Source organism: Python bivittatus, unplaced genomic scaffold, assembly GCF_059951505.1.
Source record: "Python bivittatus isolate LINGU-HERP-01145 unplaced genomic scaffold, Pbiv_v1 ctg000080_np1212, whole genome shotgun sequence".
Taxonomy (NCBI): Eukaryota; Metazoa; Chordata; class Lepidosauria; order Squamata; family Pythonidae; genus Python; species Python bivittatus.
The window spans coordinates 1,710,266-1,728,124 of NW_028277035.1; the positions used below are offsets into that span (position 1 = coordinate 1,710,266).

Genomic DNA, 17,859 nt, shown 5'->3' on the forward strand with positions numbered 1-17,859 from the left:
AGCCTCTGTTAGGAGTATTTGTGGGTGATCTAGTCATCTCCTTTGTCCGGGGATCATTCCAAAGAGCCAGACCTTTCTCTGGCTCCTCTTATCTGCCACGGTCCTCCACTTTGCAAAAATGGAGCCATCTTCAATCCTCCATTACACCCCCAGAAGTCCACTTAACCATAGTTTCAACTGGGAACTTATCAGCATCTTAGACCAAGCTAAATCTAAAAATGCAAGGGAATTCCTGGAAGCTTGATATTCAGAAAAGTCAGCCATTAACAGGCACATAGAGATAACATTTACACACCATTCAAAAGAGACAATAAAAAGCTACAAAGGAAACAGAAAGACCAGAACACCACCTCCTCGCCAACAATCAACACACAGATAAGCAGGGATTAACATCAGGATTAACACCAGACACACAAGCAGTAAATAATACCCTACTCAAGGAACTACCAACTCAAACATGAAGCAGTAAACGACAGCCTAATCTAGGAACTAGCAAGGGAAAAAAAACACCTCCACCAACAATGACAGGGCAAGCTATGGTGTATAAACAGAAAGCAAACCCCACTCCCTTCTAGCACGGAATATGTTATCTAGTTGGATGTCTGCAAGAAAACAACCAAGCTCAGAGAACCCCAAGGACTCCATACTAAAGGAGGTCAGTGCATCATTGTACTAAATTTTGTGAGATATCCTCACAGTCTGCTTATAAAGCTGCTATTTGTGTGTGCACCCATGGTTTTATTAGGTGATGTATGGAACAGTTTTGAAACAATTTTTGAATTAATGTTGCGTGGACATGATAGTTACTCCTTTTCTCTTGCAGGAGCAAGGCTACCTGCCATCCATTTCAAGGGATAACAGCCGATTCTGGGAAAATATATTAAAAACCCTGAGCCAATGGAGTTTTTTAGATCAAAAGTGAATTCTTAAGGACTCTTACTCATTTTTTTTTAGATTCTACTTGGAGATGAGAACACTATTTTGGAAAAGAAAGAGCTCATGACAACCTGGTACCATTTTCTTGTGACCCGGCTATTATATTGTCACCCTACTGTGAAGCACGTGGAACTCCATCTTTATGCACAGGTGATACATTCTGCCTTTAGAGCAGGGTTGGCCCCTGTCCTTTTGCCATCCAAGCAGGAAAGGCAAGTGATTATGCCTTGTACAAGGGAAAGATGATGCCGCCTTTCCTGGCATGTCTGAGTGGTGTCTTTTACTTGGTAAAGAGAGCATCAGTGGTTTTGCATGAGGTTTACAAAGTAGCAAATCCTGGAAAACTTTCAGAATGGGACACTCATTGTATTGGACTAAATTCAGTCTTATCAGAACAGGGCTATCAGATCATGGCATCAATGCGCTAGCCTTGATTTGGGAAGTGCCAATACTGTTTTGACTTTCCCACTGATTGAAAATAGCCAACTCAAATTAAAAGCAGATGAGTGTGCATTTTAAATAACCTGTTTGTTATTTATGAGAAATCTTGGCGGTTCTTTACTGAGAGATTGTCAGGAGGTGAGTCCTGTCGTAACGTGTTCCAGTCAGTGATTTGTTTACCTTGCACATGCACCCTCTTTCCTGTGTTTATTTAAAGAACGTATTTAGTGCAACTAGACACAACCTCAGTGTTTTATGTCTCTGTGTATTCTACAGTCCAGCCTGGACATGTTTTTGGGAGGAGAAAGCAGCCCTGAGCCATTAGACAGCATCTTACTGGCAGCTTTTGAATTTGATATCCATCAAGTGATTAAAGAATGCAGGTGATTTTGTCATCGTTGTGTTTTGAATTCTTGATTTGTATATAATTGGCTCTGTGGTTTGAAAACAAAGTAGTACACAAGCCAAAAACAAGGAAAGCTTTATAAAAATAAAAAAAGGGGGCAAAAGTATGCAATGAAAAGTTTGATTCTGCAGGTGTAATAAAACATGGATTGTCATTTTTCTGAGAATGTAAGTACGTTTTATGGAATGTGTTGTCCTGTAATCCTCGACTCCTTCTACTTTCTGTACTTGCAGCATTGCCTTGAGCAACTGGTGGTTTGTAGCTCATCTGACAGACCTCTTGGACCACTGCAATCTTCTCCAGTCCCACAATCTTTAGTGAGTTGCCCCTCCTTTCTTCTGATCATCAGGTGCAGTTTTAAAACTACACCTTAGTTTCAAATCCCCCTTTTTTGGAATCATTTATGTAACCCTTCAAACTGTCCACAGTGTTCCATGTACATTGTTGGGGTAGCTCCCGAAAGGGAGGACAGTATTATTATTGCCATTTTACAGGAGCCTCATCAATTGCATTTGTGACAGAACTGAAAAGAATTCTCATTCATATTTTTGATCATTATACTCTACTAGCTTCTGTTCTAATTAAATCTTTTAGTGGGGCTTGAAATATTGGGTATTGAAAGAAATTCTGCAGAAAAATATTACATGTTAGTCAGAAAATTGATACACTGTGTTATTGTTTAGCTTTGGTTCCAATATGCGTGAATACCTCCTGCTAGAATATGCTTCTGGACTCTTTGCCCATCACAGGTAAGAGGTTTTGTTTTGTTGTGTGTGTGTGTGTGTGTGTGTGTGTGTGTGTAAATAAATAAATAAAATAGCCAGGCAGTTAAATACTATTGTGTAATCAGTAATGAAAAGGCAAGGGAAAAACAATATGATTCACAGAGTCATTGGTCATGATAAGAGTAGGTGCCCTGCAATTCTATAGTCCTTGGGAAAGTATCACAAGCATCTTTTGATATGTCAGATTTCCTTTTCTGAGGTTGGAGAGGGGCTCTGACTTTGAAAGAAGAAAGCTGATACTTAAACCTGACCCTGGAAAATGCACCTCCTCCCTGAAAAGGTGCCACAAAGAGGGACTGTGGATCTCCTAGGTCTACTGGCCCCACTGCACTTCCCAAACTGGTGTGGAATCTCTGTCGGCCTTGGATCAGGCAGAGATAAATCCTCTCCCACTGGTTTCAAAGGTAGGAAAATCTGTTTAAAAATTGGTAGAAGTTATGATCAGAGAGAGTTGCAAACTACACTCCTCCTTTATTTCCACCCTCATAGCAGTAGCTTGGCATGGCTTTGAGTTTGTCAGAAGTTCTAAAATTGAGAGCTCAGTGAGGAAAGTAAAATAGCTGTGCTGGGTTTGGAATGGAAGAGAGCAATGAAGAACAATCTAGTCTACAAGGACAGACTGCTTGTTTTAAATTACGCATATTGTAAATATGTAAGGAAGGCTAGGCAGTATTTGGATAGTTTTCCCAAATTGTTTCAAGATAAGAATAAAGGACAGTTTAATCCCTAGTCTAACCTTACTAAGGGTTCCCTGCTGAATGAAATTGAAGTAATATATTAACATTTTCATATCACTTAAACATCAAAATGTTTTATGTGCAAATCTTTTTTTACTTGCCATTGTTTCTCCGGATTGAAGGTTTTCAGCTTTTGAGAATTCCTGATGTTTTGAGCATAAGAGCTAGTTGATATCATCCTCATAGCCATCCAGAAGAACAAAATGGTTTGTTATCTTAGTACTAATTAGAATTGCCTGTTACTCAAGAACATAGAAACATATGGGAATCTAGTTCTTGTTCTCAATGAGCTGGAATGATAAAACAATCAATTTCATTAAGTATCTGGTATAAGTAAACATAATGGTTCTGATTCATTAAGTTAACTCTAGTCTCATTTGTTCAATGAGACATAATTTTATTTAGCTGAGGCAATAAAACTAGTGGTCCCCAGGAAAATATCCTGAAGCATCATAGGATAGATTTGAAATCTTGAACACTCTCCCACTTCCAGCCCACTGTAGAAAGTTCAGTGGCCACCACTTCTCTAATATTAGGGCTCTGACCAGGAGAGGTGAAAAGGAGGTAAAGTGGCAGTGTAAAATGGGTAAATCATGTTCCAACCCTTAACCATGTTCCCAGAATGAATAAAATAGAAGTGTATACCAACATTGGACAAAATGGTGAAAAACGCAAGGAATGCCAGTTGTTTTTTTACTTCTGTCCTCTTGGTAGGAGCCTGGTAAGCTGCTGGATGTCTATAGCAATTCCATACTAATTTTTGACTTCTCTGAGTATTTTAGGGAAATCAATGTTATGAAGTTCATCATTTCTTTAACCAATATTAACATTCAGTGATTATTATCAAAAGCCCCTAGGCCAAAAATTTATCATATGGTCAGTGACCATGATCAAGTAGTATATGCATACACATATGCCCCTTTTTCCTCAAATACTTTGGATGTTATTCTCAGACTCTAACTGTTTTATTTAATCTGTTGAATTAAAATGAAAAAAATAAAGATTTTTTAAACAAAATGTTCATGCATTATATTGACAATTTCTCAATTTTAAAAAAACTTTCCAACAAATTTCTTACTGATCTTGGGATTCCCTGAAAGCAGTTAGGTAAAGGGAGCTCTAAAGTGAATGCACAAAACTAGTAGGAGATTTATTGTTTTAGTGTTTGTTGTATAGGTTAGTGGTTGCAGCAGTAAATTCTATGCTTGCAGAAGAGGCAATTCAATATTTATGGTTCCTCCTTTGCAGCTTATGGCAACTTGCAGTTGACTATTTTGACTATTGTCCAGAATATGGTAGAGCGTACTTGGAGCATCATATTGAACGGATCTCCTTGGATACAGAGCATAAGGCCCTTAAAGTACTGAGGATTTGTGAGCAGAGAATGATGACTGAACAAGGTGACTCTCCCTAAAACTTATTTTTTTAAAAAATACAGTTATTGCTAAAGTATGAATTACTGAGTGTGCTTCCATTACCTCCCATCCCAGTTCGTAGCATCTGTAAAATCATGTCCATGAAGGCTGTCCGGAACAATCGCCTCGGCTCAGCACTGTCCTGGAGCATCCGAGCAAAAGATGCTGCTTTTGCTACCCTCATATCAGACAGGTAGGATTTGGGGAAGCAGATTTCTTACTGAGCTGCAGAAACAGCAAATGACTAGAGAGAGCTAAAGGGTTAGGATAATCTGACTGCTAGAGACAATGCTTCCTTCAGAATTTGGCACTTGTAGTAAATGATGACATCTTGATTCTTAGTGTTGGATTGTTTGTCCTCATAAGTACTTCCTAAACACTAGAATGATGAAACAGAGAATGTATAAAAAGTTATTGATACCAGTTTGTATTAATATGACCATTTCCATCAGCGACCTGTAATATGTAATATACAGGGCAGCTGGAGAGGCAGAAAGTGAACCCTCATCTTGCATTTCAAGAAGTTGCTGCTGCAGTTATTATTAGTGTTATTGTTATTAAAATTTATTACAGATAGTCCTTGTTTAGTGACCACAATTGGAACTGGCAACTCTGTCACTAAGCAAAGTGGTTGCTAAGTGGGAAATCACGTTATTGGGACTGTGCTTTCTTTTTCCCCACTCCCCCACCCTTTGGAATGCTCACTGCTGGCTCCTCTCCAATCTCACTGCTCTGTGAATGGGGAGGGAAATGGGTCAGGCACAGGAGAGATTGCCTACAGGAATCATGTGTGGTTTTTTTCTCTCCCCACCCTTGCAGAGCAGAGTGGGAGAGGAGGGGATTACAGGAATACACCAGGCTGTTTGCCAGTGTCACTGCATTGCTTTCAATGTGTGTTGCCCATTATGTGCCTGTTTACTCTCTTGTAATCCCTTCCTCTCCAATCTCTCCATCTTGCAAGGGGGAAAAGAAAAAAAAACAACAGGTTGGGCACAGGACAACGCAACAGGTTGGGCACAGGACAATGCGTACTGACTGTAATGGCAATCACACGACTGAGAGATGCTGTGAAGGTCATAAAGTTAATTTTATGACACAGGCATTGGTCATAAAGTTAATTTTTCAGCACCATTTTAACTTTGAACAGTCATTGAACAAGGCAGTTGGTAAGCGAGAACTACCTGTATAGCCACCCACTCCAGTAGACTCTGAGCAGCTTTCAAATAGAAAAACAAAACATTTAAAAACATTCAACACCATAGGCAGCCTGTACTAAAACAGTCATAGCAGTAACAAACCAAACCAGGGACCCCACAAACACATTAACCTCATGCCTGGGAACAGCACCAGGTCTTAAGGGCTTTTTTGGAACTCCAGGAGAAGGGGCACTGTCCATATCTTGGCCGGGGGTGGGGGGAGAATGCTGTTCTAGAGAACAGGGGCCAGGCCAAAGAAGGCACCCTGCCTTGAGCGTACCCAATCTGTCAGAATGTACCAGGCAGGCAGAAACAACAGGAGTTAATAGTTCTGTTAACAGAATTAAGCTGTTGTGCCAGCTGATAAAACTGTATTCTGCCTCCCAGTAGTCAGATTTTACCATACTGTTGTGTAACTGTGATAAGAGATTAGGTCTGTGGCGCATCAGATTAAAAACGGGGGGTACATCGAGAAATATCTTCTTTGACTTCTGAAAAATATGCTGATATTACTACCAAGCAGCAGTTAGTGTTTGAATATAAAAATAGGAAGTGGATTCTCTTGTTCTAAGATTCCACTTTTAAAAATGGGAACTATGGGAACTAGTTTATGGCAATAAATCTTCTGAAACTATTAAAAGTGACTAATCTCTATACTATCAAGCTGCCTTCCCTAGCAAATTCAATTTACCTAGCAAATTTCAAAGCTGTCACTTCCCTAGCAAATTTCAAAGCTGTCACTGAGGAAAAAAATCAAAGGACTGATCAAGTAGAAAAATAAACCTGTGGTACTCCAGATGTTTTTGAACTGTGAACAGTAAGAGATATTCTAATAAATCATACATTTAAAGAGCACTAATTATGCTTTCCTCAATAGATTGCTTACCCAAGTCACAAGAATTTAAAAGATTTAAACAGTGACCTATACCAAACACTAACTTGGACTCTGCTGAGTTGTAGCTATTTTGGATATTTCCACACTCTAAAAATATGGTTAGGAACTTGAGCTGTACATTCTTTCTTTCTTTCTTTTCTTTTTTTTTTCAAATTTCTTGCTCATCTTTGACCATAGTTACATAAAATTTGGGAAAAAAAAGATTGTTGTAATTTCATGCAGATAGACTTACTACTTGATTAGAAGTTGGGAAATGCTTTACAACACCAACGTCTGAATCCTATAATCCTTGTTTGTAATGTATGTGAGCTATATGTGCTAATCTGGCTTCTTACCCATATTGTTACCTAGATTTTTGAGAGAGTATTGTGAAAGAGGTACTTTCTCAGACTTGGATCTGATTGACAACTTGGGTCCATCCATGCTGCTTAGTGATCGATTGACATTTCTTGGTGAGTGCTTCTGTCTCTGACAGTAGGTCCAATTCTGTTGGCCTAGGAGCCACACTTTCTCTTTGCACCCTGACTGGAAGCTGCAGGTTTTATGGTGAGCGATGTTGTGAGGTCACTAGAGTGGGTGGAACTGGAATTTTTAAATCGTTTAGTTTTGAAGCATTTGGTCAAACTTTGGGTTGAAGGCTCCCAATTCACCCTTAAAACTTCCAAAACACGGGGGGGGGGGAGGAATCACACCCAAAAATATCCCACCTGTTCTGAGCAAATGGCGTAAGGCCTTCCATTGCTTGTGGAAATCTAGCTGCAGCACATCTTGCATCTGTAAAAGTACCAGCACAGGAAACAAATGCAGGGACCTATACGTCACTGTCTTTTCATGCATCGGTTTAATTTGAAATCTCATCTAATGATAACATTTGGTGGAAATTCCAAGCTAGAAAGAAGCAGTGTTGGAATTGTATAACTATTGTTGCTATTGGAATATGGCATAGTCAAAACCTTTTCTTCAGTGTGAAGCCACGTTGAAGAGAATCAAGATAAATTAAGTTGGAAATGTGGATCGGATACCAGCAGTTAATGTTGAAATTGCTGTGGGGAAATGCCAGGCTGGAAGAATCACAAGCCGGAATCAAGATTGCAGGGAGAATCATCAACAACCTCAGATATGCGGACGATACCACCCTAATGGCAGAAAGTGAAGAAGAACTAAAGAGCCTCTTGATGAGGGTGAAAGAGGAGAGTGCAAAAGCTGGCTTGAAACTCAACATTAAAAAAACTAAGATCACGGCATCTGGACCCATCAATTCCTGGCAAATAGAAGGGGTAGAAATGGAAGCAGTAACAGACTTCATTTATTTGGGCTCCAAGATCACCGCAGACGGAGACTGCAGCCATGAAATTAAAAGACGCTTGCTTCTTGGGAGGAAAGCTATGACAAGCCTAGATAGCATATTAAAAAGCAGAGACGTCACCTTGCCGACAAAGATCCGCATAGTCAAAGCTATGGTTTTTCCAGTAGTAATGTATGGCTGTGAGAGCTGGACCATAAAAAAGGCCGAGCACCGAAGAATTGATGCCTTTGAACTGTGGTGCTGGAGAAGACTCTTGAGAGTCCCCTGGACTGCTAGGAGGTCAAACCAGTCAATCTTAAAGGAAATCAACCCTGATTGCTCATTGGAAGGATCGATAATGAAGCTCAAGCTCAGATATTTTGGTCACCTAATGCGAAGAGAGATCTCTTTGGAGAATACCCTGATGCTGGGAAAGATTGAAGGCAAAAGGAGAAGAGGACGGCAGAGGATGAGATGGTTAGATAGCATCACTGAAGCAATGAGCATGAAACTGAGCAAACTCAGGGAGGCAGTGAAGGACAGGAAGGCCTGGCGCAATATGGTTCATGGGGTCACGAAGAGTCGGACACGACTTAACGACTAAACAACAACAAATAATTGAGAAACAGTCTTTGATCTAAAAATCTGACTTTGCTCATGTCAGTGTCTTTTTCTTGCCTTTTCAACAGCTACAGTGCTAAGATATATTTTATTTTCCAAATAAAAGCTGAGATTTTTAGATTTCAAAGCTGTCTCAGTTTGCACAAACCATTGCAGGTACTTTGCAAAATTAGACACAACCCAGTAATGATTTATCATGGTTTGTTCCTTTGATATGAATGGGATTTGAGCCATTGATTTAATCAGATCTTAGTTGCAAATGTCTTTTCTGCCTTTTGTTGCCACTCAGAGCAGTTTTGTAGCATAAAATTGCTACATGAATAAGTAAATATTTGTTGCTTACTATATTATTACACTTGTATATCAGATATTAAATCTTAAAATATTTTAATGAATAGAGCTTCACTAGATTGTCCCAATAAACTACTCATATAATAAAAATAAGGGACAAGTTTATTGCAGTTGTGTAGGATCAAAGACTGAGAATTGGTTGGTGTTCTAAATATGACAGGGCTGACTTAACATCTCTATAGGGAAGTACCGGGAATTTCATCGCATGTATGGTGAGAAGAAGTTTTTTGCAGCAGCCAAGCTGCTGTTAATGTTGATGACAGCTCGTATTGCTCCTTGTTCCTTCTGGATGACTTTGCTGACTGATGCACTTCCTCTCCTGGAACACAAAGAGGCAAGTGTGGTATTTCTGTGGATTATATTATATATTTTTGTTAACCACCAGCTGTTGTTTTTGAAATACCACAGTATACAACATTGATTGGATTGATTGATTCCAGCCAGGCAGTGGTGTTAATCTAAGGTAAGAAAGATAATATTGAGCCAGAAATTGTGTGATACTAAGAGGTTCAGTGCTGTATTGTTACCAGACTTCAGGTAATGATGGTAGATGAACAGTCAAGTCCACTTCTCAGTAATCACTAGAACTTTGGTCTGAAGGAAGATGGGTAGGGTATATTGCATTTTGATTATCTGTTCCTTCAAAGGAAGGGCTTGTTAGTATAAGAGCTCAGCCTTGCTGCAAATAGGGTCTGTTAAGTTTGATGCCTGCTCTAAACTGAAGTTCATGATTTTATTCAAGTTTAGTTTCTCAGTGGGATGTTTTCCAGCAACATTGGTTAACAGAATCTTTTCAAGACCAGATGAATAATGTAAGTAGTGGTCTTTATCGGATCCTGTCTTAGAGTATACAGCTGCCATGAAAGTAAACAGTCTTTGATTTCATACATACTACATTGGATTTTTCTTAAAACTAAAAATAGGCCAAAAAAGATGTAAAGATTGCTTGGTTTCAGGATTTTCTCTGGCTATCAATGGGATAACCATTCATACTTAGGGCTCTGACCTGCCACAACATGGAATTTTAAAATTCCACTTCCAAAAATAAATGGGAGAAGAAATTGCCATTGTATGAAATTTACTATCAATTTTCTGCAGGTGATATTTTCTGCTGATCAGACATATGAATTGATGAAATGCTTAGAAGATGTGATGGCAGCAGAGCCAAAAAAAGAGAAGCTCCAGGTAACTTTTTCTAAGTACAATGATTTTGGGGTCTGATCCAGCAGAGAGGGCATGTTACAGGATCCATCGTCTAGGGAGCTACATTTAGCAGCCCCTAGGCAGTGGGCCCTTTCTGCGGTGGCACCTGCACTGTGGAATCTTCTTCCCCCTAAGGTGAGGTTGGCCTCGTCACTTCTGAAAGTCCCTCAAGACTTGGTTATATCAGCAGGCCTGGGGACCCCAGAGGATGGGGGAGCTAGTGAGATGGCTCCGTTATTATTAACATCCCTTTGTCTACTCTTGTTTTAGCTCAGTTTTTAGTTTTTGATGTTTTAATTGTTAATAATTAGAGCAGAGTTTAGGTAGTTATTGCTGTTTTAACTTTGTTGTAAGCCACCAAGAGTCACTTATAAAAGTGAGATGGGTGGCTATGTGGATGGATGGATGGATGGATGGATGGATGGATGGATGGATGGGTGGGTGGGTGGGTGGGTGGGTGGATGGATGGATACCCTTGTCAGTAGGCTAATCTGATTGCAAACAAGGATAATAGCATTATTCTGCAACACCAGGCAGCTTAGTCTAGCAACTCCATTAACTTCCCACGGCATTCTTCCCACATTATGTTAAGGGAATTATGGGAATGGTACCAGGGTCCATCTCAACAACTTGTTTTTTTTTAATAATTTCTAATCCTTCTTAAATGTGGAAATCAGTTCAGTCATATATCCTGCTACAAAAACCACAGCTAAAACTTTTTAAAAACCTAAATAGATCCTTTAGCATAATTCACTAAACTACTTGGTTAAAAATTTAGAAATATGCATTTTAGTGAAAGCTGAAACTGGGAAAAGGTGTGTGTCCTGTGTTTAAAAAAGATTATCCCTAAGAATGAATATGCTTTGGCATATCTGACAGAGAATTTGTTCTTTGAATCAATGGAACAATCCTACCCATTTCAGAGTTTTACTGCTTCTAATCCCTGTTTTTCCTTCCCTCTATGGATATGATGTTTTTCATCAACCAATTCCCTGAAACCTGTGGAAAGGAGCTTAAGATAAAATACTGTTTCTTATGGTATGAAAATGTTACCAAGAAATGCATAGCCCCTCCCAGCACTGCTTGCCCCCATCTCAGGATGCTTGGGAGGGATGTTTTTCATTGACCGAGCAATAAAAATAGCTGCAAATGCGCTCTGGGAATGGCAGACAATTACTGAAGTCTACTAGAAATGTGCAAAATATTCCACAGTTGAGTAATCTGACATGGACCAATCAAGATGAGGTTCATGCGTTTCCAGAAGTGGTTTGTGGTATTCTAGATATGGTCTGAATGAATAAATTTCGGGTTCTTCCTCTAAGACTGCGGAAACAGTTTCATCCTAAATTAATACTTATTAATTCCATCCTAAATACTTATTATTCCATCCTAAATTAATATTTAGTATGGAATTATAAATGATAAATTAATAGTTAGGATGGAGTTGTTTCCCCAATCTTGGAGGAAGAACTCTTCAAATTCAATAGTCTTAGGATATCCTTTTAGGGACTCCACTGAGTTACAGACTAAATGTGAGAGGTAATGTGACCATTACTAGCTAGGCATATATAAATTTGACTCATAAAATATTCTTATTTCTCTACAATTGATTTCAGGTTATGTTATATAATTCCTGCCTTTTTTGCTTGTTTCTAGGATGATGATGCAGAGATAATGAAGGTGGAAATGCTACGACTTGCTCTGGCACGAAACTTAGCAAGAGCCATCATTAAAGAGGGCACACTGGAAGAATCATGAGAGCAGCAAATTAAAATAGTTCTCAAACTATACTTTGTTAACTTAGTGTACATACCAGGTTTATTGTTATTATTTTGATAAGAATAAATTTCATATTTTGCATTTCTTTTATAATTCTTTTTCTGGTAAATTTCAAGAAACTCATTTTTTTGCAAACTGAAACTCTGACAACCTTATAAGATGGGAAATCCATCTCGTCATTAAAATAGACCCCAAACTGTTCTATTCATGCAAGTTGAAACAAAACATTTCATTTGCTTGTTTTAAACCTGGGAGCAATCTGATCTTGCAAGAAATCTTGATTTTTTCTTATTCAAAGATTAAAAAGAAACCAAAAGATACTTGTTTTGGTACATACGGTAGTTGACATAACAAAATACAGAGTATTTAGCCATAGAGTTTTCTGTTGATATCACAGCTACTGTAAAGAAAAATGTAGGACAAGTTCTTAGTTCTAATGATTTTCAGAGAAAAATACATTTCAGTATGAAGCGTCTGCAACGTAGCTAAAGCAGAGTAGAGAAAGTATTTTTATTGAACGTGCAGAATAACAAATGCTTCTGAGATATATTTACAGTCTTGAGTGTTTGATAGAAAGCTGCAACTTCAGCCTGTGAACAGGTAACATTCATAAATAATTTCTAAAGCTTGTAGTAGTACATTTCCACACAGTGAGACTATGAGATCTTTCTGTTGGATTATACAGTATGGACAAAGTGGCACTGCTGACAGTGAGAAAGCAATTTGGCAGAAAGCCCTTGTGCTTTTTTTTTTTTTTTTTGTGGTTTCCTCAGTCCAGTCAGAGTGATTTGCAGACCAGCTCTAACAGTGAAATCTGCTCGGTACAAATAAGTATGGCACTGGGGCAGACTTAGTAGCTTAAGCAAAACCCCGATAATAGGGAGACTGTAATACTAGAGAGGACGAGATCAAGAGCAAAAAATACTGCTGGGTTCCCATCAGCTATACATAATTAATGCAGCCCTGATACCACTACTTTTGCTATTCAGGGTCATACTTGTTACAGAGTTGAAACTGAATCCCTTCAAAACCTATTCTCTTGTGACAGTTGACTGTACCTTGTCTATAGAAGCTTAACACAAAGAGGTCTTCGCCATTATAACAGATGTCTGACCATCCCATGATGTTCTTTATACCCGAAAGTTGCAAAATTTTAAATTTCCACCAAAAAAAATGGTCTTCAGTTATACAGTGTAGCATGGAGTAATGAAAACTACACTTTTAGCCACAGTTAACCTGCTTTAGGTTTTCAGAGCCTTCTGTTCACTAGCAAACAAAATAATTCATTCCAGACAAGAGTATATAATATTTAAACCAAAACTCTGTTACCAGGGGGAAAGTTACTTTACTTGAAGCGCTAATCCTCCCTCTCTGGCTTTTGAATCATATCATGACTATCACTAATGTTTAGAAAGCCTGTCTGTCTCAACATAAAAGATCTCTCCTCCTGTAGACAATTGCACTTACCCACCTATTATCAGGAAAGAATAAAACTGAAGCATATCAACCCTGCACACACATGGCCATGGCTCCTCTTTCCCCTGGTCTGCAGATCTGGTACATTCCTATAGCTTTATATACATATTATACTCTTAACTAATGATAGCGCCTTCAGGAGAAGCCTCAGGGCCTTAGCTGCATCACTTCTTCCTTTGAGCCCAATTAACCACTGCACCTGAATGGATGCTCCTCAATACTAATTTGTATTTCCATCTCTCCATCCTCTCCACTTGAGCAGCGTATAAACCATATGTGGATCTTTATTGTAGCCAGCTCACAAAAATGAAACACAATTGTGAATGCAGAGGAAAAACTCACATGGACCTGTGTGCGTACAAAACTCAGCAGCTACTGGGAAAGCACACAATGCAAGTCAGCTGGAAGTATAAAATTAAAAGGCAGTAACTTGAGAGCTGTGTGTTAATGTTCTCAAGTGGTAAGTGTAAAATACCTGTATGGGCTATGCTGGCTCTTGGAATAGATGTTTTCTAAATGGAGTGCTTGATCATGGCAAAAACTTCCATTTTTTGGACTGTGTCTTATTGCTCAGCAAGCATACAGGTTATCCTAGTTCTGACCCCAATGAGGTAAAAAGAATTGGGTGCAGGAAGTTCACTAGGACTCTGCCCCAAAAGATTTTACAAAGGCATCATAGCCCTTGGTAGACCTCTGACCTAACTAAAAGAGCATTCCAGTGTATTCAGTTTTTGCACATCAACCTCTCCAGGACAATTATATTTCAAGTTTTAATGAAGTGGAAGATAGAACTGGATTGGTCAAGGTAAAGACACCGGCCAGGTCTCTGTTCCTGGCTGTTCACACAAGTTTATGCTTGGCATTTATGCCCCAGACTATTTTGTCCCAGAGGGCAGGAAATATTCTGGACTACGGCTACAAGTGGAGTGGACAGGACGTGTAAACAAAGCTAAATATCACTAACTGATACCACAGGTGCCTTTGTCATGTCGCATTCATTCCAGTCCCTGTGAAATAGCTCTGGGTCATAGCTTTCCCCAGTTATCAGCCGGAGGAAACTGATCGACTTCCCCCACTTCAGTGCTGGGCTTGTCTCCCAATGTGAAAGTCAGTCGATACCTCAGCCTCACTTTCTCCTGCAAGGAAGAAGGAAAACCAAATGCAGGAACCAGCCACAGAATACAGAGTAGAACAGCAGATGCACTTAAATGAGGGCAGGTGATGCACGTCACATCAGCCTCTAAGTCAGGGGTGGGCAGGCTTTGGGTAACCCCCCAGTACCCTGAGATGACACCACTGAAATCTGACAAAAGGACTGATTTTTGGTGGGATAATTTCCCCACCTTTAAATCTGCCCCCCAAACGGCCCATAGTTGTGCTGCTGAGAATTCTACCATTTGGGCAGCAAAATTCAGTAGCGTGATTTCGGCCTCCTTCTCTGGAGGAAATGTAAAGGGCTGTTACCTTCCAGAGGCCTTCTGCTTGCATTCCCATCCCTAAAAAGTGAAAAAGCCAAAAAAAACCTCCCCTCAGCCTAACATAATTACTGCAATGCTAACAGTTCCAGTGATGCTACGAAGATTGGGAAGTTGAGTTGTGGCCCCTAATCCCTCAAAGATACCCAATGTTATCTTAAGCAGGGGGGAAAGAATTTTAAAAAGCCCTAGCAGAATTTAGCAATAATTCATGCCATATTTTTCATTCTCTTAACAATTTTTGTCCCAGCCTTGAAAGGTACCAGAGGTCTGTTTGCTGCACATTTCACCTTAGCCCAAGGAAACAGGGTTGAGATACACAACAAATGGCCCAGTCTAAGGAAAATGACTATATCTTTAAGAAGAGAAGGAGGATCTGGAACAGGAGCCTTCTCACCTTTCTAGGATTTGCAAGCAACATGACCTGGGTAATAGCAGCTGGTGGCTGGATGGGATTGAATGGGACTAGCTCTGTCCCTGAAGGCGGCTGCAACTTTACTTTCATGGACTGCACGGGAAGAATCAAAAACAAAAAAACAATGATTGCTTCTGTAGAAATAACAATAGACACCTATCGCATTTGAATGTAAGCATATTTAGAAAAATGGGAGTACAGTGGTACCTCGGTTCACGAACGCTTCTGTTCATGAACAATTCGGTTCACGAACAGCACCGTTTGCAAAATTTTGCTTCCGTTCACGAACTCTGCATTGGGTGACAAACAGGATCCGCGGCCATTTTCCCTGCTGTGACATGTGGTCGTGGCTTCCTGTAGGGGAAGCGGACTCTCCCTCCAAACAATAACCGCCTCCCCACCCGCCTTCCTGTCCTCCACGCCAGAAGTCGCCTCAAGCAAGGTTAGCGTTCTCTCTCTTCGTACTGCACTGCACTTTGTTTCATATTTTGGGGGTTTAAAAAAAAATACATATGGTTCAGAACGGATTAACCGTATTTACGTTGAACCTTATGGGAAAATTTGAGTCGGTTGGCAACCAAAATCGGTTGGCGACCAAATTTGTAGGGGTCAGAACAGATTAACCGTATTTACACTGAACCTTATAGGAAAATTTGATTCGGGTCACGACCAATTCGGGTCGCGACCAGAGTGACGGAACGAATTAAGTTCGTGAACCGAGGTACCACTGTATTTTCTAAGAGGAGGCCAAACCATTCAAACAGCTGTCTAGTGTAATTACTGCCATGAAATTAATTTAGGATCAACATTCCAGTTGAGGAAATCCCCAGAGATTCACTGGAATTCAACATTATCCAAAGATGTCCTAAGGCAGTAATTGGGAACAAGAACCCTGCAAAATGGTAACACAAAGACCTCCTGCTTCTCTTCAGGAGTGCTGTATTTCAGTTCAGCCCTCTGAGCCAGAGGGATTCCCTGGCAGAAGCCAAGCCCTGGTTTCTGCCTGGAGCAATAGAAGAATTCTAGAGGCTGCCCAGCTGGGGCTTGGCCACCGTTATCTTTGTTCCCCTACCTTTGGCACTGCAGCTTGTAGCACGATATTCTTGATAGGAAGAGGGGCTGTATTCAACATTGATACCACCACCACCAGCACGCCAGGCCGCCCAGGAGGGCATTCCTTGGCAAAGTGCAGCAGAACGCGCAACCCGTTCTTGTCATAAGCAGTCACAGGAAGAACGCTGCCTGCAAAGTGAAGGACAGTGTTTACATGACGGAAGAACAATTTACCATCATCAGAATAAACAGTATTGGCTTTGACATGCTGACTGTGTCATAACAGAAGTTGCAGCCTTTCTTTTTCAAACTTGCACCTGTAGCTAGTTCTAATGAGATGGTCATTAAAAAAAATTAGGGTGAGGGCCTCCTTTCGGATCTGATTCCCCCCTCCCCCCACTAGATGTCAACACTGTCACTCGTTCTTGAGGAACACCCATACAGTTGCGTATCACTCCTGAAGAGGAGCCATGCTAATCACCATATCATTCCACTAAGTCTTCATCTCAGCAGAACAGGATTACAGCAGCTCATGTTCTCCTCTCATGCCTGTCAGGCCTACAAGGTAGACTAGACTAAGAAACTAATGCCATGTAGGTCAGGACTACTTTTATTGCAACAGTTATAATAACAGAATCTTGGAAATCTCACTGTGCTTCCCCTGCCCCCCTTTGTCTTCATGTGAACTAGGGAGGGGCTAGTGTGAGACATTTTCTCAAGTTACTTTTTTGGCCAGGGTTCAGGCCCTTTTTATCTGACTGTTGCCTTGATAGCAGCTCTTTCTCCAGTCCTTCAAAGCCATTCCCTCTGCCCTCTACAATACTATTCCCCCTCCTTGGCCAGGCAACCCCCCAGACTGCTATGGCTTGGGGGTCATTCTCCATTCCCAAATAAGCAGAAATGAGATGCAATTGGCCCAGCAGTATATTAATCTCATATAGCCTTTTATCTGCCCAACACAGGGGAAGCCATCAGTCTGAATGCTAGGGGCCTAAACAAAAAATAGGCATCAACATGCCCAAAATATGATTCTAGAGGCATCCAGTCCAGTGTTTGGGGGGGGGCATGTCACATAGCTGTAGGTGATTTGAACCTGGGCCCCTAGTGCCACTCTGTCTTTAAACCCTGAAAATACGGTCTACTCAGGATGGGGAAGGTTGGAACAAGTGATGGAGAGGCAACATATTCCTCCTAACAGAGAAAGCAGTAAGCCTACTGCATAAAGGCAAGAGATAATTCTTCAGTTAAGTATTAAGATTCAAGGATTTAGAATGTTATGCTAAAGAGTCCTTAATGTCACTACAGAAGAAAGGAGACTGGAACAAAATCAAACTTAGCAGATAATCTATCATTGGCCAGCCACTCTTCCCATGTCTGCACCCCACCATCC

At 40.3% G+C, this 17,859-nt stretch overlaps 2 protein-coding genes across 6 annotated transcripts in view; one reads left to right on the forward strand and one right to left on the reverse strand.

Moving 5' to 3' along the window:
- NUP85 (nucleoporin 85) overlaps positions 1-12,131 on the forward strand; it is a 28,024-nt gene extending 15,893 nt beyond the window's left edge. The window contains exons 11-20 of the mRNA XM_088133318.1: positions 955-1,086; positions 1,654-1,760; positions 2,017-2,100; positions 2,467-2,532; positions 4,554-4,705; positions 4,796-4,913; positions 7,163-7,263; positions 9,251-9,402; positions 10,167-10,253; positions 11,928-12,131. Of these exons, the coding sequence (XP_087989444.1) occupies positions 955-1,086; positions 1,654-1,760; positions 2,017-2,100; positions 2,467-2,532; positions 4,554-4,705; positions 4,796-4,913; positions 7,163-7,263; positions 9,251-9,402; positions 10,167-10,253; positions 11,928-12,029 (1,101 nt within the window). The 3' untranslated portion in view covers positions 12,030-12,131. The remainder of the gene's footprint in view (positions 1-954; positions 1,087-1,653; positions 1,761-2,016; positions 2,101-2,466; positions 2,533-4,553; positions 4,706-4,795; positions 4,914-7,162; positions 7,264-9,250; positions 9,403-10,166; positions 10,254-11,927) is intronic.
- A 343-nt stretch (positions 12,132-12,474) lies between these two features.
- The window catches only part of GGA3 (golgi associated, gamma adaptin ear containing, ARF binding protein 3), a 34,627-nt gene continuing 29,242 nt past the window's right edge, over positions 12,475-17,859 (reverse strand). For all 5 annotated transcript variants that reach the window (XM_088133316.1, XM_088133315.1, XM_088133312.1 and 2 more), the window contains 3 exons: positions 16,489-16,658; positions 15,399-15,509; positions 12,475-14,662 (listed from right to left, as the gene is read on the reverse strand). In XM_088133316.1, coding sequence (XP_087989442.1) covers positions 14,552-14,662; positions 15,399-15,509; positions 16,489-16,658 — 392 coding nt within the window. In that variant the 3' untranslated portion in view covers positions 12,475-14,551. The remainder of the gene's footprint in view (positions 14,663-15,398; positions 15,510-16,488; positions 16,659-17,859) is intronic.